At 32.4% G+C, this 27,952-nt stretch overlaps 1 protein-coding gene across 1 annotated transcript; it reads right to left on the bottom strand.

Annotated features, from left to right (window-relative positions):
* Nucleotides 1-121: 121 nt before the first annotated feature.
* LOC129975640 (uncharacterized) lies at nucleotides 122-25,556 on the bottom strand. Its single transcript, XM_056088731.1, has 4 exons — nucleotides 25,068-25,556; nucleotides 18,394-18,494; nucleotides 13,861-14,140; nucleotides 122-3,685 (listed from the first exon to the last, which is right to left on the bottom strand). Exons 1-4 carry the CDS (start codon nucleotides 25,221-25,223, stop codon nucleotides 377-379), a joined length of 3,846 nt encoding a protein of 1,281 aa, XP_055944706.1. The 5' UTR covers nucleotides 25,224-25,556; the 3' UTR covers nucleotides 122-376.
* Between the last annotated feature and the right edge of the window lie 2,396 nt (nucleotides 25,557-27,952).

The raw sequence follows: 27,952 nt of genomic DNA, 5'->3' as shown, positions 1-27,952 counted from the left end.
TTTCCACTTGCTGCAAAATTTGGCACTCGCTGATTAAGTGGAAATGTAAATAATAAAAGCTCGTTAAATAGTCCTAAACATAATCAAATGTATTCAAAAGAAAAACAAATATTATGGGCAATTCAGAAATTCGGAGAAATATTAAGCCGTATTTTTGTTCATGGTGGTATTCCTCGAGACCAGAATGATACTTAATTTAGTTTAACTTGGTATTATCGATAGTTTAAAAAATGAAACTATATTTAAAGTGAAAGCTCTTTAATTTCACGGTACTCTTTCTAAAATCCTAACCAAATTTCTGGACTTCCCATTTATTGTAATCTTTGGCAATCACTGACTAGAGACACTTAGCCTATCTGCTAAATGATACAGCGCTTCAAGCCTCTGCAATCTGCGGCTGATTGTGTCCTTCCTTCAAATATTTGCCCATATCCGCTTCGAATATAATATCAGCAATGGCCTTCTGGGCAAAGGCGCATGATTTCCGATCGAAACTTCTCAACTTGGCAGCAATGAACTCGCCAAAAACATCGAACTGGTCCTTGTGGGGTTCTTTCAAAAGGCTTTGAGTCATGGACTCTTCAAAGTTGTATACAGGACTCTTTGGTACCAGTTTGAGATCATTTATTACTGGAAGCACACAAGTAGTTTTCTCGGTTGAATTGGTTTTTGAATTCTTCTTCGGTTGTTCATGATCAAAGGTTTTCGGGGCATTTGAAGATGCCAGACTGGCAAAGGTTAAATTGAAATGTGGCTCCTCAACAGAGTTAGCTGTTATATAAGAGTTCTTTTCCTGGGGTAAGCTGAACTCTTGATTGGCAACATCGTTGGAGGCGCACGGGTTTGCCATGTAATCCATCGGTTCTTCTTTGATTTTTACAGGGATGCCCATATGAGACTCATTCGAAGAGACTGACGTCGAAGATTCGTTAAAATTGTGAACAGAACTGTCTGGTGTCAGTTCGGGATTATTTGTTACAGGTGGTACAAAAGTTGTTTTCTTGGTTTTTCGCTTCTTCTTCAATTCTTCACTATCAGAAGTTTCTGGAGCATACGGAGATACCAGATTGGCAATGGGTAAGATGCATTGTGGCTCCTCAATAGAGTTAACTGTTGCACAAGAGTTCTTTTCCTGGGGTAAGTTGAACTCTTGATCGGCAACATCGTTGGACACGAACGGGTTTGAGATGTAATCCATAGGTTCTTCTTTGATCTTCACAGTGATGTCCATATGAGACTCATTCGTAGGGCCTGGGGTTGATGACTTGTCGAAATTGTGTACAGGATTCCGTGGTACAAGTTCGGAATTATTTGTTTTTTGTGGCACAAAAGTAGTTTTCTCGGTTGAATTGATCACTTGTTCATTATTATTAGATCTGTCTGGAGCATCTGAAGATGCCAGACTGGCAACAGATAACATGAACTGTGGCTCTGTAACCAAGTTAGCTGTTATATAAGAGTTCTCTTCCTGGGATAAGATGAACTTTTGACTGGCAACATCGTTGGAGGCACATGGGTTTGAGATGCAATCCATAGATTGTTTTCCGTGTTTGATTTTCACGGGGATGTCATTATGAGACTCATTTGAAGAGTCCGAAGTCGTAGATTCATCAAATTTGTCTACAGAACTCTTTTGTGTCAGTTCGGAATCATTTATTAATGGCGGCACAAAAGTAGTTTTCTCTGTTGAATTGATCTTTCGCTTCTTCACTTGTTCATTATTAGATGTTTCCGGAGCGTTTGAAGATGCCAAACTGGTAGTCGTTAAAGTGAAGTGTGGCTCCTCAACAGAGTTAACGGTTGCACAAGAGTTCTTTTCCTGCGGTAAGCTGAACTCTTCATTGGCAACATCGTTGGACGCGCACGGGTTTGAAATGTAATCCATAGGTTCTTCTTTGATCTTCACAGTGATGTCCATATGAGACTCATTCGAAGGGCCTGGGGTTGATGACTTGTCAAAATTGTGTACAGGATTCCGTGGTACAAGTTCGGAATTTTTTGTTTTTAGTGGCACAAAAGTAGTTTTCTCGGTTGAATTGATCACTTGTTCATTATTATTAGATCTGTCTGGAGCATCTGAAGATGCCAGACTGGCAACAGATAACATGAACTGTGGCTCTGTAACCAAGTTGGGTGTTGTCCAAGAGCTCTTTTCCTGGGATAAGACGAACTTTTTACTGACAACATCGTTGGAGGCGCATGGGTTTGAGATGTAATCCATAGGTTCTTCTTTGATCTTCACGGCGATGTTCATATGAGACTCAATTGAAGAAGAGTCCGGAGTCGTAGATTCATCAAATTTGTCTACAGAACTCTTTGGTGTCAGTTCGGGATCATTTTTTGCTGGTGGCACAAAAGTAGTTTTCTCTGTTGAAATGATCTTTTGCTTCTTCACTTGTTCATTATTGGATGTTTCTGGAGCGTTTGAATTTGCCAGAGTGGCAACGGAGAAGGTAAACTGTGGCTCTGTAACCAAGTTAGGTGCTGTCCAAGAACTCTTTTCTTTGGATAAGACGAACTCTTGACTGGCAATATCGTTGGAGGCACACGGATTTGAGATGTAATCCACATGTTCCTCATTCCTGACAGGAACGTCTATATGAGATTTTTTCGAAGGGTTTGGAGTTGAAGATTCTTCAGAGTTGCAAACAGGACCTTGTGATCTCGCTTTAGAACAGTTTCTTGGTCGCTGAAGTCCTTCACCAATAATGGGGTTGAGACCCTCACTCGAATTGGATGGGTTGCTTTTCTGTTTTTTTCTTAGTTGATCACAATCAGAAGTTTCTGGTTCGTAAGAAGATGCCGCATTGGCGACGGATGAGGCGAACTGCGATTCCACCACAAAATTAGATGTTGTTCTAGAATTTCTTTCCTGGGGAAAGTCGAAATCTTGATTGGCGGCATCGTTGAAAATGGACAGGATCGAGTTGTAATCCATAGGTTCTTTGATCTTAATGGAAGCATCCTTCGAAAGGCCTTGTGTCGAGTTCTCGCCAAAGCTGTATAGAGGATTTTGGGGTACCAGTTCAGGATCATTTGTTGTTGGTGATACTAAAGTAATTTCCTTCTTTAAAATAACTTTTCTTTTCTTCTTCGGTGGTCCACTATTAGAGGTTTCTGGAGCATTTGAAGATGCCACACTGGCCACGGGTAACATGAACTGTGACTCCGCAACCGAGTTAGACGTAGTCCAAGAATGTTTCTCCTGATGTAAGATGAACTCTTGATTGGCAACATAGGTGGAGGTGCAAGGGTTTGCAATGTAATCCACAGGTTTTTCTTTGATGGGAATATCCTTGTGAGACTCTTTCGAAGAGCCTGTAGTTGAAAACATAGCAGGACTCTTCGGTAGCATTTCAGAATAGTTTGTTGACGCCAAAACAGCATCGCCAAGAATAGGTTGGCGACACTCATTAGAACTGGTTGGGTTGAGTTCATCACGATCATAAGTTCCTGATTCGTAGGGAGATGCCAGACAGGCGAAGGATAAGGAGGACTGTGGTTCCTTAACCGAGTTTGCTATTATCCAAGAACTATCTTCCTGGGTTAGGATGAACGCTTGATTGCCAACATCGTTGGAAATAGATGGGATCGGGGTACTATCCACAAGTTCTTCGATCTTGACGGGGATTTCAAGTAAAGTGTGATCTTTCTTCTCCTCTACTTTGGCGAAAGTGCCTGAATTCTGCAAAAAGAAATAATCTCATATATCTTTTCTCTCAAATAATGGTAACACAAGAAATTGGATCATTGGCAAAGAGTCTGAAATATTTACTTATTTTCATAATGAAGAATGTCCTTTTTTTCGAATTAATCTGCATGCTATAGTTATAACTCTCTCATCATCGAAAAATCAATTGAATTCACGTACCTCAGAATACTAGAATGGTCCAGCCTTTCCTTTAAAGATAAAGAAAATTCCCAATTTTCTCAAAATACGCAATGACAACTTGTGTTCTTAAAGGGTTGATATACAAGAGGAACTCGCTTAGATGATGGCTATTAAGCATATGTGGACTTGGACATCATTTACGAGTTGTTAAGAAGAGAACATCCCCTGCCCTCCAATCGGGGAGCGTAAAAAGCACTTACCTGATCGCGAGTATTCACTCAATCACACAACGAAAGGGAGAAAAAATTTCATAGTGATATTTTAGAGGTATGAGACGCGTGAGGATAGAACCTGGAACCTTTTGGTTAGCAGTCCAGTAACGATCCGATTTTACCAAAACAGCTGTTCGCGTAGAAGCGCTGTTACTGGCTTATATGCAATTCACCACAATATCTAGACGTCTTGAGCGTCCACAGCAGTTCCATTGAACGGACGTTTGGGGATTTTCAATATTACAGAAATTTATTTCATTTCTTGCGGTTTTGCTGAACTTTTAAAATGGCGTTCATACATACTTCAACAGTCGCTTCCACTTCGCAGATGAGAGACCAGCACCAAGATTACGTACCAGTGATTTTATTTGTACAGAAACAGGAATATCGATAAATCAGCATTCCATCTACTTTTTTATTTCCGAATCTACTTTTCCACTGATCCAATCTCAATCAGATCAGATGATTTTTAATAGTATACATCAATCAATGTCGTACGAGGATAAATAGACACCGGAGAATGTGGCATTTTTTGGTCCCCTCAAGATTATTCTGTTTAAAAACAGACATAAAATCAATGCTTTATCCTACACAGTTCTCGCTAAAACAGGCGCCCCGGGCAACTATACCAGCATTGCCCCCGGACGCTACACTATTGACATCCATTGTCACAATGCAATCGTACGAAAGATGAGATCGATTTATGGCTATTTTGAATTCTTTTTTTTCCCATTATTTTTTAAATTTCATACACAAAAATGTATGTAAACATATAGAAAGAAACACAGACACCTAAAATAATAATATTTTTTATTTCTGGATTTAGAAAGTTGACTTACATGATTTTCTAAAGACAGTCTTCTTCAAATTTGTATTCAGATAAAAATAAGATGGAAACCAGATTTGTCATTTTTTTATTTTTACGTATTGTGTTCCATATGACAGGTTAACAGTGTAGACCTTATATTTCAATAAGATGAAACACCGTTATTCTCGAATTTATTGGACAAAGTTTCTTAATTGCAACTGACCAGTCCAGTCATGTCCGTCTCTTCCTAAGACTTAACAGAACTATGGATAAGATGAAACTATTTTCGCATCATTTAATTTACAAACAATTGACAACGTAAGTATATCATAGCATTAAAATTATTTTCATTTTTAACTTCATACCAAGAAATGTTAAAAGAATTTTTATGAATTATTTTTTCAGTAACATTGAAGATCTTACACTCTTTCGGACAGGTGAGTCGTCGTGGGGCCGACCACCTTAAATCAACAGCAGAATTTATATTCACAGTTTACTCAGGAATTGGCGAAATTTGCTGGCTATGTTACATATAAATTCACCCATAACTCAATACGAAGATATAAATAATTCAGGACTATCTTACCGTAATCAGGAATCCATAAATTTACCATTGCGATGGGTCGGTAAATATTCCACTTATTTCATTCTACTGTCTTCCAGTTTTGTTTGGCTTAAAGAAAACTGTCAATCTTAGAGATTGACTGTACCATTTATATCAATTAAAAATAATAATACAAAAATTAAAATTAAATCTAAAATCACAAATTTCACGTTATCATGTGAGAACAGTATTATTTTAAGTCATTATTTGTCTTAATTAATTTAAGTCATTAACCGGTTTGAAACAATCCCGAGACTTCTCTATCCCTCTCTCTCTCTGTGTGTATATATATGTAATATTATTTGTTGTGAAGCATGATGCAGTTTGAAGACAATGAAGATACTTTTAATTTCGTAACATCGTTTTATTTCATTTTGAAGAAGCAAGCATATGTACAAGCGATGAGCACACAGAACGACACAGAAAGGAATGAGGGAAAAGCTCTTGGACATTTTATCCCTGGTCTTATATAACCTATGATTTTGATAGGGAAAATACTTCTTTACAGTGCTAATGTATTATGAGATTTCGATATGGATTTTCGTTATACGGGCGGACAAGGTAGGGGAAACACAGGGAGATTTTAAAAAAGAATTTGCTTGATCAGCGGTATGTTATCTCTTCACGCGTAGTGTGGGAAAGTTAGATTTTAGCTGATTCAACAATTTAACAAAGCTTCTCTTGAATGAATTAAGTAGAGACAGTGGAATTGGATCACGAAATAAGAGAATATTTTAGAATGAAGTTACTATGGGCTAAATTAAGATAAAATCTTGAAAATTAATTAAATTGAAATTAGAGTTAAAATATCATTACATATTATATATATATATATAATTTTTTTAACTTTCATTTTTATTTTTTCTACCTGGCAAACAGAGTTTTGGAGCTCGACCGATTTTGAAATGAAATAACAGCTATGATGTCATAGTAATACGTCAACCTTTTAAAAACGCATCTGCTGTCAAAGAAGCATACGTAATAATAATGCAATACTGATAAAAGCAGGTAAAAAAATATATGTGATTAAAAGATGATGATGAAAATTGCCATTTATGCTTTTAATTGCCAATGCGATTTCGAGTTTCGATATTCACTGCCTACGCGATTTTGAGCTTCAAAACTCCCTAACCAAAACAACATCATGTTCTCACATGACAAAAATAATAATTTTAAAACTCGCTTTTATTAATAACTATAAATTTCCTCGCTTATTCTCTAATAAAGGTGTTATCCTAGAGAACGCCTTGCATAACAATGGCGCACAATAATTACGAAATATTAACCTTTGGCGTAAATTCAGCATTTTTACTGAATCTATCGTGTATCCTTGGCGAGTTATTTGGCGATTCATCCCTTGCATGCTGTCATTAGCATCCAAAAATCGAATTAATTCTGTGCATCGAATTTTATGTATTAAGCTCTCTTCGTTTTGTAGTTATTGTGTTAACTTATATTCGAACAGCCGGACAGACAGACTTCCTCTGAGCGGAGTTCGCTCAAAATTTGATAAAAATCTACAAATTTGATATAAATATCGTATATCATATTTCATCCGGATGGATCAAAATGTGTTTGAGTTATCTTTGTCACAGACAGATGGACATTTTTCAAAAATGTGTTTTTCGAACTCAGGGTGGTCTAAAGCGTGGAGATTCGTCAAAATCTCGAGTTCGAATTTTTTGACTATTACTATACTTTCTACATACTACATATACGAGAAAGTAAAAATAAAAATGTATTTATTATAAGAAGTATGAACATCAAAAGAAAATTGTAACTGCTTGAGTCTTAAAAAGAAATAAGACGAAGTAGGAATTAAATCCTTCCATTGTCTTTCTTTCTAAGTGTTATTTTTCTCATTGATACATCATTATCATATGGCTTTCGTTCTAAAAGAGCTTTCAATTTTTTTTTTAAAAAATTTATCTAATACAACTACTTTAAATTAATTTATTTAGTTTATAAAGTTATTAGTTTGAACTATATTATAGTTATATATTAGTTTATGCATTAGTAACATATATTAATGTAAACTATATATTAGAAACTTATATATTAGTTTAAACTATATTGGCTATTATTATATCAGAATATACCACTCTTATATTAGCAATATAATTATTATTCAATAAATTAACAAAAACGAGGTACATTGGCGGAAAAGACTGCAAAACTTTTTTTTTTTTTAACTGAAAAACTTTTTTTTCTAGTTGTCAATTTTATAAAAAAAAAACATGTATTCTATGAATAATAAAATATTATGTTAGAACTTTATCAAATATAATTGAAAAGAATCCTTTATGTCTATTTAGTAATTAAAGTATTTGTAAACAACATCTTGGGGATGCAAATGCTTAAAGCTACCCCCAGGACATATATACATCGTTTATTTGTAATATCTTGATTAAAATAGTATTCTCTGTATACAGTCATATATAGCAAGAACATTAAATGACAAGGTGGGTTTACACTCAGCCAGTTATAAGATTCCAGTAAATCACGCAGGCGCTGAATAGCAAGTTCTCATATCGACAGGACAAGTATTTACTGCTGTACAGTTTTTGCACATGTGTGGTCTTACTGTACGGATTATAGCTAGCTGAGTGTAAACCCACCTTTATAGTTCTCGGCACCCTGCTTCCTTGGTAGCATATAGGGGGTCTGTCGTCCTCCTTTACCCCATTTCCTTTCATCTACTCCCCCACAGTCCCCCACCACTTTTTTTCCACAAAGTCTTAAGGTGGGTTCAGACGAGGCTTATTATTGCGCGCAATAGAAGGTCACGCCTACTTCAAGAAAATAACGGGACAATGGCAAATGGTTGTCCCGTCGGGACAACTATTAGCCATTGTCCCATCAACGTTGTCTCAACTGTTCACACGGGGACAATAGAGGGACAACAGTAGAGAGACAACGATTGCGCGCAATAAAAAGCCTCGTGTGAACCCAACTTTACACTGAGGGGAGGGGGGAGTTCTTTGAACTCAGTTGCAGTCAGGGTACTGTCACAATCCCCGATCTATCCAGGGTTGTGGTACTGTTCCTTTCAGTTTCCAGAGATGACGATTCTATCTCCCCAAGGGGTGACGACACGCGGAAGGATGAGCACATTTCCAGAATTTAATTTATTGATAAATGTAAACGTCTCCTCCTTTTCTCTTTCTTCTCAGCACTATTTTGCTAAACTAAACCCATCCTAACACATGCGCGGAGGGTTTCAGAATCCGTTGGCAAACAATATATCACAGCATCTGCTCATAAACCAATATAGATGTATACTGTGCATACTCACGCGTCAGAAATCAATTAATTTGCATACTTTCCCAAAATTACTGAAATGAATATTAAGCATTAACATGCCGATAAAGTTAAAACAATATTAACCTAGTATATTAAAAGAAATGTCCTATAATTATAGCCCATAGTCATCATTGTCAGCATATTCACTTCTATTATCTGCATATTACCCGATTTCCGCACTTAAGTTAAAAAGATTTTCTTTTATTTTATTAAATACTAGCCGCCTTTGGCGACCAGCCGGCTCGCCAATCTTCATGTTCGTAAAAATTTTAACAATTTAATATATTATGCAATTCCTACTTTAATAGCTTCTTCATTCAAAACTTCAAATTTTGATAATCATATAATTCACTCATAATATTATAAAGACTTTCAGTCATAACATAATATGTATCTCTCTCATTTTCTGTTAGCTCCCGTAGAATTTATGCTTTAAATTCTACGGGAGCTAACAGAAAATTAGATACATATTATATTATAACTGACGGGAAATGATTAATCTGCAATTAATATAATAAAATTTTCACAGATTCATCAAGAGCAGATCGATTCATTAACAATGTTTAGTTTTAAATGCATCGAACACTAAGAAAATAAACAGAATCGTTTAAAATAATCGGTCAAAAACAGGTTAAAAAAAATAAACTTAAAAAATGATGTACTTAAAAATATAAGCATATGCAAAAAAATATATAACTAGCATAAATAAAATTTAATTACAAAAGTATAAAACTAACCTAAAAATAATTTTAATGAAATCCGCATCCGTTGATAATAGTTGTCAACAATCAGAACACAATGCGCATGCGTGAATTTTCAACGCCAGTTATGGTAACGCAAATGAGTGAACTTTTCAACGCCAGTAGGGGTAACGCTATGCAGATTAGAAATTTTTAATTTCCTTTATTCTGTTATATTTAAATTCAAAAGTACTTCAGAATGAATCTGAAAGATCGATTCATTAACAATGTTTAATTTTCAACGCATGAAACATTCAGAAAATAAACAGAATCGTTTGAAATAATCGGTCAAAAAATGTTAAGCCTATCCTTATTAGCGTGGAAAAAAAACAAACTGAAACCTTACTCAATTGGCGGTGGGAAAATGAAAAGGTTTTTTTTGGCGGGAAAGTTAGTTTTTAATTAATAATCAAAATTCTAATTCGAAATTCAATAAAAAGGGACCCCAGGTGCACATTCCCGACCTCCAAGGTATACATGTACCAAATTTGGTAGCTGTAGGTCAAACGGTCTGGCCTGTAGAGCGCCAACACACACACACACATTGAGCTTTATATAAGTACTAGCCGCCTTTGGCGACCAGCCGGTTCGCCAATCTTAATGTTCGTTAAAATTTTAATAATTAAATATTTTATGCAATTCCAACTTTAATAGATTCTTCAGCAAAATATTTTAAAACTTCAAATTTTGATAGTCATATAATTCACTCATAATATTATAAAGGCCTTCAGTCATAACGTGATATGTATCTCTCTAATTTTCTGTTACCCCTCGTAGAATTTATGCTTTAAATTAAAGTGTAAATGATTCATCTGCAATTAATATAATAATATTTTTTAATGAAACAAAGCATTTTTTTTAATAATATGATTACTGATAATAGAGTCACTGAGCGTTTAAACTTTATGGGCACTAAAGAATATCTTTCTTAATTTATGTAATATCTCAAGAATTTGTCAACAAAATTTTCTCAGATTCATCATGAACAGATCGATTAATGAACAATGTTTCATTTTAAATGCATTAAACACTAAGAAAATAAAATGAATCGTTTAAAATAATCGGTCTAAAAAAGGTTTAAAAAAACTACTTAAAAAACGATGTACTTAAAACTATAAGCATATACAAAAAAATATATAACTAACATAAATAGAATTTAATTACAAATGCATGTAACTAACCTAAAAATAATTTAAATCATCTGTTGAAAGTGGTTGTCATGACAACAATCAGAACAATGCGCATGCGTGAATTTTCTTCGGAAACTTCTTTTCCCTTTCCAGCTGTGTTGCCATAGAAACCGGCGCACAGCTGTTTACACGTTTATGTTTATCTATTCAGATTTTATAACATCTAATCAGAGTAACGGTGAATATCAGTGTGTTCGTGTTCGTCAATAAATGCTAATTTTTTTAATAGCATGATTAACGAAAACAGAGTCACTGAGCATTTAAACCTTATGGGAACTAAAAAATATCTTTCTTAATTTATGTAATATGTCAAGAATTTTTCGACCAGCCGGTTCGCCAATCTTAATGTTCGTTAAAATTTTTATATTTAAATATTTTATGCAATTGCTACTTTAATTGCTTCTTCATCAAAATATTTTAAAACTTCAAATTATAGTCATATAATTCATTCATAATATTATAAAGGCCTTCAGTCATAACGTAATATGTATCTCTCTCATTTTCTGTTAGCACCCGTAGAATTTATGCTTTAAATTAAAGTGGAAAGAATTTATCTGCAATTAATATAATAATATTTTTTACCGAAACAAAGCATTTTTTTTATAATCTGAATACTGAAAATAGAGTCACTCAGCGTTTAAACTTTATGGGCACTAAAGAATATCTTTTTTAATTTATGTAATATCTCAAGAGTTGGTCAACAAAATTTTCTTAGATTCATTATGAGCAGATCGATTCATTAACAATGTTTAAATTTAAATGCATCAAACACTAAGAAAATAAAACGAATCGTTTAAAATAAACGGTTGAAAACAGGTTTTAAAAAAACTACTTAAAAAACGATGTACTTAAAACTATAAGCATATACAAAAAATATATAACTAACATAAATACAATTTACTTACAAAAGCATGCAACTAACCCAAAAATAATTTAAATCATCCATTGATAACGTTGTCATGGCAACAATCAGAACAGAATGCGCATGCGTGAATTTTCTTCGCCAGTTACGTAACGCAAATACGTGATTTTTTCTACGCCAGTTGGGGTAACGCTATGCGGATTAGAAATTTTTAATTTCCTTTATTCTGTTTTATTTTAATTCAAAAGTACTTCAGAATGAATCTGAAAGATTGATTCATTAACAATGTTTAATTTTAAATGTATCAAACATTAAGAAAATAAACAGAACCGATTGAAATAATCCGCCGAAAAATTTTAACCCTAGCCTCATTACTGTTGGGAGAAAAAAACAACGGAAGCCTTTCTCGTTTGGCGCTGGGGATAATGGAAGATTTTTTTGGCGGAAAAGTTGGCGGTGGGGAAAATGGAAGATTCTTTTGGCGGGAAAGTTAGTTTTTAATTAATAATTAAAATTCTAATTAAAATTTCAAAAAAAGGGACCCCAGGTGCACATTCCTGACCTCTAAGGTATACATGTACCAAATTTGATAGCTGTATGTCAAATGACCTGGCCTGTAGAGCGCCAACACACACACACACACACACACACACACATTGAGCTTTATTATAAGTATAGATATAGATATAGATATAGATAGATAGATAGATTTAGGGAAGCGAAATATTTATTAATAAAAGGAGTTAAAACATTTATTCAGTCAATTTTTATGAAACCTTTAAAGACAGCATGATTTTTCTCAGTTGTTTTTGCATAGAACCGTTGCAGGAATTTACGGTTTCCTTGAAATTACTACCTTTGAATAAACCCAGGTTCATACGATTAAAATGATCGATTTCACTCCTATTTATCATCGTTTTCTTCTAAGTACTACACTATCGCGCAAGCGCACTACTGTTGAAACTGTGCATCGTCTGATTTTAACGTTCGATTGTGGTATGTCATTTTCCCCATCGATCACCTTTGGGGTTGTAATTTCCTGGAATTGATCACTTCGGAGAAAGGAAATAATGGCGCCTATCCCCCCCCTTCGCAAAATTTATGTTTTTTCGTCTGATAGAATACTTTCTGTTGGGTTTTCTTAAAATGGCGATTATATTTTTGAAATCTTTTTTACATTTATTTATTCTTGTATTTCTAAAACTTTGCTTTGCGGTTTTTTTTTTTTTGTGTGTGTGTGTGTGTATTGTTCTGTTTATTTTTATCGCAAATTGTTAGCTTGCGTTTTTGAGAAGTTTCTTGAAACCGTTTCCCGCACGTAATTGCAAAGCACGCAATACGTTATTTATATGTTTAGAACATTCGTATTTTTACTGATTTATATGGCTTAATGGCTGTATTGTATGCAAGTAAAATGAACAAATTTGATTTTTTAAAAATCTTTTTTAATTCGCATCATGTAGATATAAAATTCGCAGAAATGATTCTTTCAGAATTTTAAATTTGAGGCGGTTCTTTTAGTCATCTTTCAATTAGTACTTAAGTATTAACTGCAAGCCATTATTTAGAAGATTTAGTCAAATTTCTAAAGAAAAAATCTATCAGCCAGAGATTTTTGACGATTTTTAACAGCAGATTTTTATAAACAAATACCAAAAATAGATATTAAAAACGTATTTCAAAGCGCAAATTTCTTTTAAATTTTTTTATTCCTTTAAATTTTGAGATTTATTATTCTCAAAATCGCTATCAAAAGGTGCCACGGAATAGAATCAAAATTTAATTTTATTCATGATCAGCCAATATTTAAGTTCCAAAAAATATTAAAATATTGTATTGTTATTGACAATACACAAATGTACCAAATTTAAAATCTTTATCATAACAAGAAATGACCGAAAAATTTATTAAAAATTTACATTTTTGAAAACATAAAATTCCACCGACAGTGTGGAAGATAGGGAAGTACGTCAAATAATGTGAAGAGAAGTTTCAATTTTAATAAAAGTTGGCTTCCGCTTCCCAGGTACGTGCATTGAAGCTGTGGGTACGAGTTACCTCCATTTCCATGGCAGGACGTGATTCCTACGAAAGAAATTGTACGGTATGGTAATGGCCATTAGGCCTCCGTGCTTTCGCGATGTCGGTCATTCAACAATCTCGGACAGCTGAGAGATAGAAAAACTCCGTATGGTATTTTAAATACGAAGTAAACCAAGTTAAATGAAAGCGTTTTAAAAATGACTTACCTTAGACTCCTGATTTGCATCTACAGGTAATAAAATTATCGCACTTTTGTTTGATATAACCTTTAAGTAATCTGGTTTTTGTGACTTTAATATTTTGTACGGTTCCTGTACAGTTGGAATTTTTTCCAATCTTTCCTTTTCCACCTGCTCTTGTAAGCTGACAGTTACATCTTTTAAGCCAAAAGGTACAGTTATTTCTGCTTTATCTTCAAGATTTTCTCGAGAATTCGAAGGTTCCGATGAATTTGGGAAAAGGGACGGAATAGCTCCTGGTATCAGCCTGAAAATAAATAAAAATTATATCATATATGTTAACAATTTTTCAGAACACTTTTCTTAAGCATCTTAGATCCCGCAGGGGAGCACATCGAAATGAGGATGGGATGCTTCCGGCATGGTGGTTGGTTCTCACCACCCTGGAAGGTACACGAAAAGGTGAAGGTCAGGCTCCTCTCATATGTGACGGGATGTACTTCCTTCGGGAAGGGTTGTACCGTGGCCGGTAATGGTCCTTAGGACTCAACCACAGTTCCCGCCAGTATTGCTGTTGCGGCAGTCCGGGCATTCAGTATATTGATTATCCGTGTGCCTTCGGGAGGGATCGGAGAGTCCGTGATATGACTTAAGCATCTTAGAAAGTTCTTTTTAAATTATTTTATATTTTTTTGTGTTTTGTTTTTATCTGAGAATTAAGTATCATAAGTATTACGAAATAGTGAAATCTACCTTTCACAATTCTACTACCAGCTGGCGATAGGATGGAAATTGCAATTAAGTTTATTGAATTTAATGATAAAAAAATTTTGTAAAACGTTAAAACAGTTATTGATCCAGATTATGTGATATGTAAAATTTCTAGAATTAAGCAAATCAGGAAGAGAGTTGAAATTTCATTTTTAAAAACCTCACAGAAATTAAGTAAAAATGCTCCCATAAAGTATTTAATAAAGGTGTTAGACTCACTCATCCGCAATCAGAATTTCTACTTTAATATGCATGTAAAAGGAATGGCTCAAAATTAGAACCTAGATTAATGAAATTTGGTACATTCTACGGTTTGGTAATTCTACGGTTTGTACTTTTGCATGCATATAAACTTTCTTACTCAAAAACATGACTTAAATAAAATTTGGATGCGATCTGGTTACAAAAATAAAAGTTCTGTGGCAAATATTCGTTTTGATAGACAAAATTAATTTAGTTTAGTTATACTACCCATTTTAAAGCAACACTAGGACCATTTGGGGACGGAACTCGTCATTTTAAACCGCGGTCAGATGACGAGGACAACATCTAAATTGGCACCACCACCCCCTCTCCAAACTTCCGCACCATGCCAGTGGAAGGATTTTTAGCCCCGACGTATTTAACGTCCATCAAACTCGCTTATAAGACGGTTCTTCGGTGGAATCGGGTCTTGAACCTGGAATCCTCCGGTCCCAAAGATGAGATCTTACAGTGGCCCTTTTAATCGATGGTGAAAAAACCCGCTTAAAATGCATATTCGATTTTCTTTACAATACTGCATATAAAACAAAATTTCTAAAGTGCAGGTTTTGTAAAATAAAAATCTGAGTACTTTTGATGTTCATGGCCTTCACAATTTTATGCTGGGGATTAGGATAATAACACTTTATTTGATGGTGAGAGTGAAATTCTAAGGAAAGATGATTCCCGCTCATTTAACGTGATAATTAAATTGAACATGATAATTTAAGACAAGATACTAAAGCAGCGTTCTCACGAGGCCAATTATTACGCGCCATAGAACGCCACGCCTGTCTGAGGAAGATCAGGTGTGCACAATGGGACAATGGCAGATTGTTGTCCAGATTAGACAACCATTGTCCCATTGCAATCACGTGATCTTCCTCAGACAGGCGTGGCGTTCTATTTGGCGTAATAGCTTAGTTTAATTTAGTTATATTAACGTCCCGTTTGAAGCAACACTAGGGCTATTTTGGAACGGACCTCGTAATTTTGAACCCTGGTCAGATGACGAGGACGACACCTGAGCTGGCACCCCCCTCTCCACACCACACCACACCAGCGGGAGAATTGGCGTAATAGCTGACCTCGCATGAATGCAGCTTAGTAGTAAATTGTGCGATGCGCCCTTCATAATGCAGAAATGATTCAAAACGCTCCGCTAAGTAGACTGTTGATAAACAAGATCTACCAAATTTGGCTGACAGTTAATTTTGGGTAGCAGGATATTTACTAAAGAAAGGGTTTTAAAATTCAAATTCGATTTTTAATTAAAAAGTAATCGAAAATTTAAAATTCTTCCTGAATCACATCGTAGCATATTATTGCACAAAAACTATTATTAGATAACTTCAAATTACTAGCACTCTCTAATTTTAATAACTTTTTATAAAATATTTTTAACCATATTTTACAATAATACTTTTTATTGTTTTGATTATTGTGTTTATACGAAAGAATCTCGAAAGTGACGGTCGGGATCAGGGAGAAAATTGTGCTCCGATATCTGAAAAGAAGTTGGCCGAAGTAAATTGCCCTTCTGAGACTTTTTCAGGGAAAGTGGTCCAAATGTGTGGAAATTGAAGAAAATCCTTAAAACGTTTCGTAGCTATGGCGAGAAATTCATAGATAAAACGCGTCCAAAACGATCAAGAACATTGCTTGAGGATTAAACTCATAACATTTCTATTGCCTCAATTTATGTCCCTCACCCAAGTTATAATTTAACAGTAACTAAGAGCTGATAATATTTTTAAAGCACTAGAGGTAAGCTTAACTTCAGAGTTCGTTTTCAGTGACTTACTATAGTATTTAATTACTTCGTTTTTAATGTGAGAAAAAGTGATCGTACTTTCAGTTGTACTGAATATTTTTCGTTTAAAAACCACACTGAAACTACAGTAAATGTTTTGATAAATTTGGTACAGTTCGGTTTTACGCCGACCAAAAAGGGCCAAGAAAAAAATTTCGCCAATTTGGCGATTTCAATCGTCAAATTATACAGCCTGTGATTCGTATGTTCAAAATTTTTTATAATCTATACTTAAATAAAGCTCAATGTCTGTGTGTGTGTTGGCGCTCTACAGGTCAGATCGTTCGACATACAGTTACCAAATTTGGCATATGCATACCTTGGAGGTCGGGATGTGCACCTGGGGTACCTTTTTTGAATTTTTAATTAGAATTTTAATTATTAATTAAAAACTAACTTCCCCGCCAAAAATATCTTTTCATTTTTCCACCTCCAAATGAGTAAGGATTCAGTTTTTTCCCCCACACTAAAGAGGATAGGCTTAACACATTTTCGGTCGATTATTTCAAACGATTCTTTTTATTTTCTTAGAATTTGATGCATTTAAAATTAAACATTGTTGATGAATCGATCTTTCAGATTCATTCTTAAGTACTTTTGAATTAAAATAAAACAGAATAAAGGAAATTAAAAATTTCTAATCTGCATAGCGTTACTGATGTAGAAAATGCACGCATTTGCGTTACCATAACTAGCGTTGAAAGTTCACGCATGCGCATTGTGTTCTGATTGTTGACAATTATTTTCAACGGATGCGGACTTGATTTAAATTATTTTTAGGTTAGTTTTATGCTTTTGTGATTAAATTGTATTTATGTTAGTCATATTTTTTATATATGATTATAGTTTTAAGTACATCATTTTTTAAGTAGTTTTTTAACCTGTTTTCGACCGATTATTTCGAAACGATTCTGTTTATTTTCTGAGTGTTTGATGCATTTAAAATCAAACATTGTTAATGAATCGATCTGTTCCTGATGAATTTCAGAAAATTTTGTTGACAAAGTTTTGAGATATTACATAAATTAAAAAAGATATTCTTTAGTGCCCATAAGGTTTAAATGCTCAGTGACTCTGTTTTCATTAATCATATTATTAAAAAAAAATGCTTTGCTTCAGTAAAAAATATAATTATATTAATTGCAGAATAATAATTTCCACTTTAATTTAAAGCATAAATTCTACAGGAGCTAACAGAAAATTAGAGACATACATATTACGTTTTAACTGAGGACCTTAATAATAATATGAGTGTACTATATGACTATCAAAATTTGAAGTTTTAAAATATTTCGATGAAGAAGTTATTAAAGTAGGAATTGCATAAAATATTTAATTATTAAAATTTTAACCAGCATTTAGATTGGCGAACCGACTGGTCGCCAAAGGCGGTTAGAAAATAATTAAATAAATAATAATGCAACTGAGTATAGTTTTATAATTTGGTGAAATTTTTTTCTTGGTTTTTCATAGCCGTTAAAACCGAATTGTACCATAAACTAAATATATATATATATATGCAAAAGATTTTATTTAAAATGTCTACAGCCAAGATAGATGCTATTAAAATTCATTGAATTATATATATATACATATATTTCTTAAGTTTAATTTTTCTATTGAATAATAATTCCACATTTAAATTTTATATAAGAGTACACTAACAATAAATTACTTAAGCATTGTATCAAATTTACGAAACTGATTTTATATTATATATATATAAAATTTACCTCCTATGCTCCAGTTGTACTTGAATAAGTTCACCCGTACGATCATTAAAGGCCTCTCTAAAAGTTGCAAACTGATCATCTGAGAAATGTTTGGCGCAGACCTACATATGCGAAATAAAGATTAGACATATTTTACATTTTTCAAAAATAAATACGCAGTACACTCCCGAGTATCCGGTCTAATGTAGCGAAAGGATAGATTGAATAACGAAGATGCCGGATAGGCCGGAGTTCTATGAAATCATTTATACCAGAAGACAGAATTGTTATACCAAAACTCACTTTTATAGAACGTATTTTCTCGCTTCTTATTGAGAACTAACCCTACCGTTTATCTCAAGTCACGCAGAATGTGAACGCGGCCACAGTCCGGTGAACAATAGAAGCAGTTGCCGGTAACGTGTCGAGTTAAAATAGAAGGCTCTGCACTTGTAGTTCATACATGTTTATATACTGCACTGCACGTTTCGAGAATTTATTAGAGGAAAAAGTAAGTTAAAGGATACAAACTGTTCCTATTTTATCATAAATTCTGAGATCTTCACTGAGGTACACTTAAAAAAAAAATTTAAAGCATATTCCAAGAACAATTTATGAATATTGTACGTACTGTGTAGTTATAATCAGGAACAGCGGTAACAATTAAGATCCGTTACACACTGACGAAACAATAAACAACGAGCAGAACGCTGCTCTTTTCCTGTCACAACTTGTATTTTGGAGACGACACGTAGGAGAATCGTAGCAGACTCCCCTTCTAATATTTTGGCAATGTTGCCGATTGTGTGGTACTTGCGCTCAATAAATTTTCCCCTACCTCATTAAAAGGTGTCTTTTCCGCTCAAGCCTTAAAAAAGGCTACCACATTATAAATTTTATCTTTGCATGCAAGATTTGGCGATTTTACAATGTACGCCAAATGGTAATCAAATCATTATGAGAGCGAGAATGATACTCCTTGTCTCTAGGGATTGCAATACCGGACCAAAATTTCAATACCGGTATTCGGTATTTTTTAGATCTTAATACCGGGATACCGGTTTTAATACCGGTATTAGAAAGTTTAGAAAAAGAAAGAAAACAAGGTGTTTCTTTGTTTTATTTGCCAGTTTTATAAGAGAGTGTAATATCACAAAAAATAATATGGAACTTATAAATTATAACAGTATATAAAGAATCACAAAAAAGTAAAGGAACAAACAGTATACAAAGAACAAAAAAAAGTGTCAATATCACTATTCAGTCAGTGGTACTATTACAAATTTTTGAAATGTGATCTTAAAAAACATAATGCATCCATTGTACTGTCATTAAGCCTGAAAAGTAATTTTGTGTAAAAATGACCAGCTGTCGAAAACGCTCTTTCGGCATCTACGTCTACGTTCTTCAGATAGTGATTTGTGCTGTTCTTTCATGATTGCAACATGAAATTTATTGTTGCATTAGCTGTTAATAAATTAGAATCTCTCCGACATAATGCCTCAATAGTCAGTTTTATTGGAAGTAGAGCTGATATAGTTCTGGATATTAAGACGAATTCACTGTCTGAAAAAATTAATTTGAAGGTATAAGTCGATTATTGCTTTTTGGATTGGATTTCTAAATTTCAAAAACCGTTCCATCATTAGGAGTAAAGTGTTCCAACGTGTCCTAGAATATATTATTAACATATATTCTGTTTTATTTTCAGTTAGTATATATTTTTTAATATGGAATTTTTTGTAGGGGAATGTTTAAATATCTTAACAATTTTTCGAACTTTATAAATTATAGGAAGCAATTCTTGATGGGTTAATATTTCATCCTCATTAGCAATATCTTCTTCCACAATTACATTGTCATTATCTTCATTGTCAATATCACTCTCACTCTCTTCAATGTCGGAATCCGAAGTTTCTATATCCACAATATTTGGATTCTTCTGCTCTTTATTTTTTGGTATAATACATCTATTACTCCTAATTGAAATCCATGAGCATAGCACAATTGCTGATTTGCACCCATCAACTTTCCAACTTTTTTCATAACTGTTGCTCCATCAGTCGTTATAGATACAATATCTTCTTTCAGGAATAATCCATGTTTCGCTAATTTAGATTTAAGCAATTCATTAAGCCATTAATTAGCTAATTAATTTCGCCAGGAGGGGAGACATAAAAACAAAAACGTATACTATTTTGCTATGGTAGCGATCCCTGAACATATAGTGGAGACAATTTAAAAAATTTCTAGTAAATACCGAAAAACCGGTATTTAAACTTGTGAATACCGGTATTACGAAATTGTAAAATGGCTCAAAATACCGGTATTCGGTATACCGGTATTGCAATCCCTACTTGTCTCTGATAACGAAGCGAAATGAACGTGAGAAAAATGCTGATGACCTTTACCACGTTTCAGACGAGTGTTGAAAATAATAAATATAAAGTGTGAGAAATTTGCTTTAAAAATGTATTTATTAAAAAGGAACACGTTTATAATTTCCCCACAAGGAAGACATTTATAAAAATTATAATTCTGTTGTGCATAATACTAATTTTGTCTAATAAAATGAATTATAATTTTTAGCTTTATGAGGATTTAATCTTTATATCTCTTACGGTTTAACTTTATTTCACAAAATTTTTAAAAAACACACATAGAAAGGGCTTTAATTTCAAATTTAAATGGATATCAATATTGTTTAGTTCTTTCTATATGTATGCTTTTATGTATATACATTCCACAAGCTGATACTTGAAATAAGCTAATACATTTTTTACGTTAAAACTGTTCAAATAAGGTTTTTTTTTTTTTTTTTTTTTTTTTTTTTTGCAAAATAATAAGCGTTTTGGCTAAAATAACTGATAGGAATCATATTAATAACTGCTGGTTAATTCTCAGGAGAAAAAAAAAACAAATTTTCAATAAGGAAATGTTGATAATTGCTGAAATTCCTTGAAATCTGAAATATATTACTTCATTTTCTAGCTTATTTACTGTCAGATTTAACTATACATAATCCAATGTACCACAAACGACATTTAAATGCAACATCTAAACGTGCTACATTAAAACGCTTCATTCTCAAATACAGTATCAAGAGCTTAAATTTTATTCGCAAGTAATGTAGTAGCAAATTTCTGCCTATTTTCTTAAAAGCGTTGCCAATGATTTATTACCAATTTTCAATTTGTCTTAAATCTATGCACGAAAGAAAGCTAAAAAATAAAATATATTACTTTATATTATATTCGTTCTTTTTCTTTTTTCACCCCTGAATTTCTTGCCAAAAGTATAGATTTACATAGATTGGACCTTTATCGTAATCAAAATTGAAATTACAATGGTAAATATTTAAATATTAGGCCTTAAGATAAAAACTAATTTCACAACTATGTAAACATGGTTTCTGAAGTCACTATATATATATTTTTTTCCTTCTAAAAAGAATTAAGGAGTTGCATTTAGAAACAAAGGTTTTTTTTTTTTTTTTTTTTTTTTTTTTAAATATTGCATCTAAATATACTTTGAATTACAAAATTTCATTAAATAAGATAGGCAACTGTGCAAAAATTAAATTTTTATATATCCATCATAATTTCAAGTGTGAATTAGTATATATTTATTCTTATTTTCTTCTATACAAAATTTCACATTTCTATCTAGAAAATTTGCAGAGATATACTTAGTTTTAAATTTCGTAGGACTGGCCACAAATGTGGAAGAAAGCGTTTATTTCGGAATGCAAATAGTACATTATCCAATCATCACGGCTTCAAAAAAAATTGATAATAATAACTTTGTTCATTTTTACTGTTCGATAGTTGCGCTATCGTCTTTATAAATAAGGGAAGAGAAACTTGGGGAACTTTCGCACAAAATAAAAATAAAATTTAATCTGCAGAAGCACGTCAATGGGAAAAAATTAGCTTTTATCAACCTATTGCCATCATATTGACAGAAGTTCAAATTTAAAAAAATAAATCAACTATTATTGTAAATTAAGTATATAAAAGTGTAAATTTCAGCAAGTGTCTGTATGAAGCGAAAAAATGCGAAATATATTTTCTAAAAAGTAAATGGAGGAAAAGATTTCTATGACCTTTTACAATATCTATAGTATTAATTAAATCAAACAATTAAATTTAAGGCAAACATGGTTTAATATATCTATAGGATAATCACTGTAATCGGCGCCCATCAGTTAATTTTAATAAGGGGCAGCACGCATCTACTAACAAAATGGTCTAAATGAACTAAACAATTATATTTTATGCAACTTGAATCAATAAATGCTCCGATGAATCAAGAATTTTAAATTTTTACATAGGTCCTTTACATTACCCTTTGTAATCCTTTTACATGTTTACCCTTTTAAATTAACCTTTGAATCATATTTAACAAATTTTTTTGAGACATCAATATTTTAACCCTTAGCACTCCGATCTCTCCTCTCGGTCACCATTCAAGGCAGTGCATCGTTTGGGTGTTTTATTTAATTATTTTCTTAAATTTTGACTGGTAAAAATACTTAAGAGTGGTAAAAATATGTAGATTAATTTTCCGAAAAAATTCAACTTAAAAAAAATTTATATATATTAATTTTTCGGAGCAATGAACAAGTCCTCTTATTCGGCAAATATTTATGCATCTAATCACTTTTCGGATCCCTAAGGGTTAAATAAAAATCTTTGAACTTCAATCAACTAAATCATTCACTAAAACTAAATAATTTATGAAATTTAAATATCGTTCTTCTATAAAAATTGGCGATTTTAGAAAACTTCATAGACCGTTTCAAAGAAGATGCGCCAATCTTTTACCAGGGTTTTTCAACAGTGATTGGCCAATGATTATGAAAATATTGATTGTTCTAATATTGATATGTAAAAACTGACAGATTTGATTGCAGAAGATAGAAAGTTTATTTATTGAACTTCTTTATTGAAAGTTTATTTATGATTCCTTAGTACAAAAGGACTGTGTAAAATCTAAACGTCATAATTTTTTCGTAAGAACATTTATTGGCTGAAGTCAAATAAAATATTTTCGTTTGCATCATTTAACTGTTTTGTAAGTAAAACTAAAAACTGAATTTTAAGATGAATTAGAGAAATTTTTGTTGAATACTTCTTTAAGATATTATATAAATTACGAAAATTATTCGCATTGCGTATGCAACTTCAATGCTGAGCGACTCTGCATTCCATTCTCATATTCAAAAAAAGATGTGCTTGGTTTCAGTAAAAAGTGCTTTTATATTAATTGCAGTTTAACATCTCCACTCTAATTTAACGTGCAAATTTTATGAGCTCTGACAGAAATTAGTAAGTAATACAATGAACAGAACTGTTTGAGGCCTACATAGTAGTATGACTGAATTATATAACTATCAAAATCTGAAACTTTGATAGCTAAATATTTTGCAGAAAAAGCTATTAAGAGATCAAGTTACATAAAATATATAATTGAAAATTTTAGAGATCTTTAATATTGGCGAACTGCTGGTTACCAAAGGTGGCTAGTTTCTTAATAAAGATATTGTACTATTGTAATATATATACACACACACATACATTTTTTTCCTTAGTATAGATAATAGCGATTTTCAAGAAAATTCATTCAGAAATATGAGATTGTTCAAATGTTAGTAAATAAAACAGCTGTAGATTCTCTTGCATCTTACTTCTTTTTAAATGAATTTAATTCCGCTTATTTTCTCTGATAAAAATAATATTAATTTTCCATTAAGAGTAGAATTAATTATCATTTATGGCAAGATATATAAATAAGATAAATGTATGTACAAGATCTCATAAATGGAAGATCAAATAAAATTTTTCGCAAAAAAAAAAAAAAAAAAAAAAAAAAAACAGACAAAACAGCATTGATTTCTGAATTATATATATATTTAAAAAATACAGTTATAAAAATATACAGAGGGGAAAAAGCTACGAAAACATTCTTATTGTTTTTTTTTATATTTTTTTTTTGGTCCTGTACTTGGAAAATAATATTTGTGATTTTTATTTATTTTTGTATTTCCACGTTTATTTAGTTTCAAAATGGAAATTTTTTAACTTTGATCCCTTTGGAGTAGTATTTTCACAGGATGCTGTGCATTTTATTCTGCAATTCCATTATCACCAATTAGCCCGACCAGAAATGCAGCTAAATATGCAAAACTGGGTTTACGAATAAACCGTCACCCCTCTAAATGCGCGCCAAGTTTTCTTGCCAAAGGTCCAAATCCCAGAAAATCTACAATGCAACAGAAGTAGGGGGTAATTTATTGAGCGCAAGTTCCCCAATTCCATGTTGCCAATGCAAAGCCTTGTTTCTACATTTAATTACGATAAAGGAAAACCAGGCCGGATAGTCACGAACCGGACACTCGAGTGTGTTCTGTATAAGTAAAAACAACCGATACAGAATAAAAAAAAATATTATAATATTAAGAAGAAATAAAAGATTATGAGAAATAACGATAAAACAAAGAAAAGTGTTATACCGCTAAAGAAAACAGCTATATATTGGGAAATACAAATTATTTTGTATACTTTGTGCATAAGCAAGCAACTGTCATTCAAAAAATAAATAAACAAATAAAATTAAAAAAAAAAAAGCAAACAGATAAATGCAAGCGACAGATCATCCCAAATTAAAAATTGCATAAAAGAAACCACACTTACCTTGCTATATTTCGTTGGAACGAAATCTTCTCTGTTAATAGCAGAAAGCCACGCTCTTTTGGCGTTTTCATCTCTTGGAAATTGATATACAGATACTTTCGGGCTCTTTTTAGTGTAATTACTTCTACAGTTCGGTACGCAGCACGAACTAGGCATCTTTGTTGATATTATTTCAAATCAATATGAAAAAGAGTCAAAACATCTTTTACACAAACGAAACAAGAAAAAAAATATTGCGCGTGTTTCAGCAAATGACAATGGCGACTATCTTGATTCACTTTCCTTCAGATTAGAAACTTCTCCATCCACATCGCTGACGTCACTGGTTGAGCGCCAAGTAGATGGATGTATGACCTTGTTTTACAAAGATCACGGTTTAAACTGCTGACACACTGCAGAAATCACGAAGGGCATAAGGGTCTAAAGGAAGATTTGCCCTTGGAAAACCCGTTTTTAACCCCCGAAATGGTTGAAAACCATTTTCACCCAAGTCAGAAAATGCCCGCCGAAATATCCGCTCCTAGTAAACGAACCAATCATTTTCAACTCAGTCGACGTCATTCTTGGCGAGGAAAAAGGGGAAACCAGATCTACAATGGACGCCAAACGCTGCGTATGGTTATAGGAGAAAGACAAAAATTCATCGAAACTTAAATGTACTAAATAAAAAAAAACTTACATTTCATTTGAAATGCGTTTTTAAGCCCTAAATATTATCATGTTTATTTGTTTTTATTTTACCAAAAGCATTTATACTGAGAAAAAAGTTTTAAAATATTTCATACAAAACTATGACTGGAAGTCTATTGTTATAACTCATTTTAGTTTTTGTCTTTTATTTATTTAAATCTTAATTGTTGAATTCGCTTTAAAAGTTTTAAAATCTCATATTAAATGGTGAAGTTTTAATTATTTGGTGTCTTAAATAGAAAACTTTATGGTGTCAAATATGTATGCATATGTGTATGCATGGTGTCAAATATTAAAGATTTATTTTGAGTGTCAAAATATTGTTCCATCGAATATGACAAAATTTTATATTTGTATGCAACAAAATTATTTTTACATAAATTTCGCCTGAAAGAGTTAACAAAGAAATGTTTAAGAACATTTTTTGAACAAATGTTTGTACAAATTCTTAAAAATTTATCACCTTCAGATATAATTTTCATGGTTAAAATTGTTTAATTATAAATTATTCAACCAACAAAAAGAAACATATTACTATAAGTATAAAGTTTTCCAATAGTTTATATATATTTTTTCAAACTACAATGTTAAGTATTAAATCGAAAACACTAAAGATAAAAATCAATTTCTTCTAAAGTAAAATGTAGCAATCATACAGCTGTGCAAAAACAAATATTGACATAATATGAAATATATTATTAAAAGATAAAATAAGAGAAAATAATATAAAAGAGAGAAGTCAGTGAGTTATATTGTTTATTGTAACAGTCAGTAACTATTAATTTCGTTACAGGTGATAACTACACACACAAAAAAAAATGAAAATTTATTCTCAACTAAGTACTGATTTTACAAATACATATCATAATTAGTGAAATAGATTCTTATTTTCTTGCCATGGACCAAAACCATTGAAAAGATACAGAATATATTTTGCTAAATGAGGTAGCCAGATTTTAAACACGACAGCAAAATTGGAAATGAAATGAAAGACTTTTGAAACTGCAAACGCAAAAGAAGAAAAAAAATCGCCAAAGAGGTAATAAAAAATTATTATAGCGACCTTTTCGTCGGGTTATCGGAATGAACACTGGTATCCTAAAGCGCTAGTACAAACACCATGACGAAGTTGCTGCCGCGTGGCCTTGAAATAAATTCTTTAACCCGTCTTTTTTGAACCCATCCTTTCTATTTCGTTGAGAAATTCTAGGAATTATAAAAGTTACTTCCTACATCTACATGCAGGAGTTAAAAAGAAGATTAGAACACCAGAAATCAATGAAAGAATGAATCTCATTTTTCACAAGAGGTTTGGAGTCAAATTGACCCCAATGTATGCTAGAGTTTCAGATTCTTTTAATGTTATGAGTATGTCAGTTAGCAATATAAATTCAGAGATCTTATGCATTCTTTTATAATATGAATAAATTATCTTGAAATTTATGTTAACATTTCGTATTATTCTGAATGAGAAATAATAAAATTATTTTTTAAATATGCATTTAAAAATGAAAGACAAAAGATATGAAGTTTCAAAGTGGTATGTTTAATTTTTTTTTTTTTCTTAAAAAAATCTCAAATGTAAACTATATGTAAAATGTAGATTTTCGTATTTTTCCGATATTTTTATGCAGGGAAAAAACTATTTATATTAAAAATAATAAATTTTATATTAATGGAAATGAATACGGAAAAGGTATAGCAAAAAGGGGCTAAGTTCGATTTTGGTTTTTCTTGTTAAAAATCGCATTTGCATCTTAAAAAAGAATATATTGTCACGTAGTTTCTTTTGTGTGCAACTCAATGACACACACAAGAAGTAGAGCCAAATCAATTTATTAACTCAACTCTGAACTCAGAACACAGTAACTGACAGATCTGCTTTTATACTAACAGGGAAAGTTCCAGAATATTTTTCTGGAGACAGTAAGAAAAGTCCAGAACACTTGTCTGGTAAACTAAAGAAAGGTCCAGAATCTTCTGGAACATGAAATAAAGGAAAACATAAAATCAAGGAATTCAATATTGACACAGACTGTGAATCGCCTTGTCTCTACCGGGATTCGAACTTACGATCTCTTGATTAAGAGACCAGTGCTATGACCATTCTGCCATGGAGAATCGACTGCATCTTTTCAATGCGGCAATATTTCCATGGAAAAACATTTATATATTCTGACCATATTTTATTTTTA

Source organism: Argiope bruennichi, chromosome 7 (assembly GCF_947563725.1).
Source record: "Argiope bruennichi chromosome 7, qqArgBrue1.1, whole genome shotgun sequence".
In the NCBI taxonomy this organism is placed as follows: domain Eukaryota; kingdom Metazoa; phylum Arthropoda; class Arachnida; order Araneae; family Araneidae; genus Argiope; species Argiope bruennichi.
Note: the sequence above shows the minus strand (reverse complement) of the source record. Positions and strands in the feature narration are given on the sequence as shown.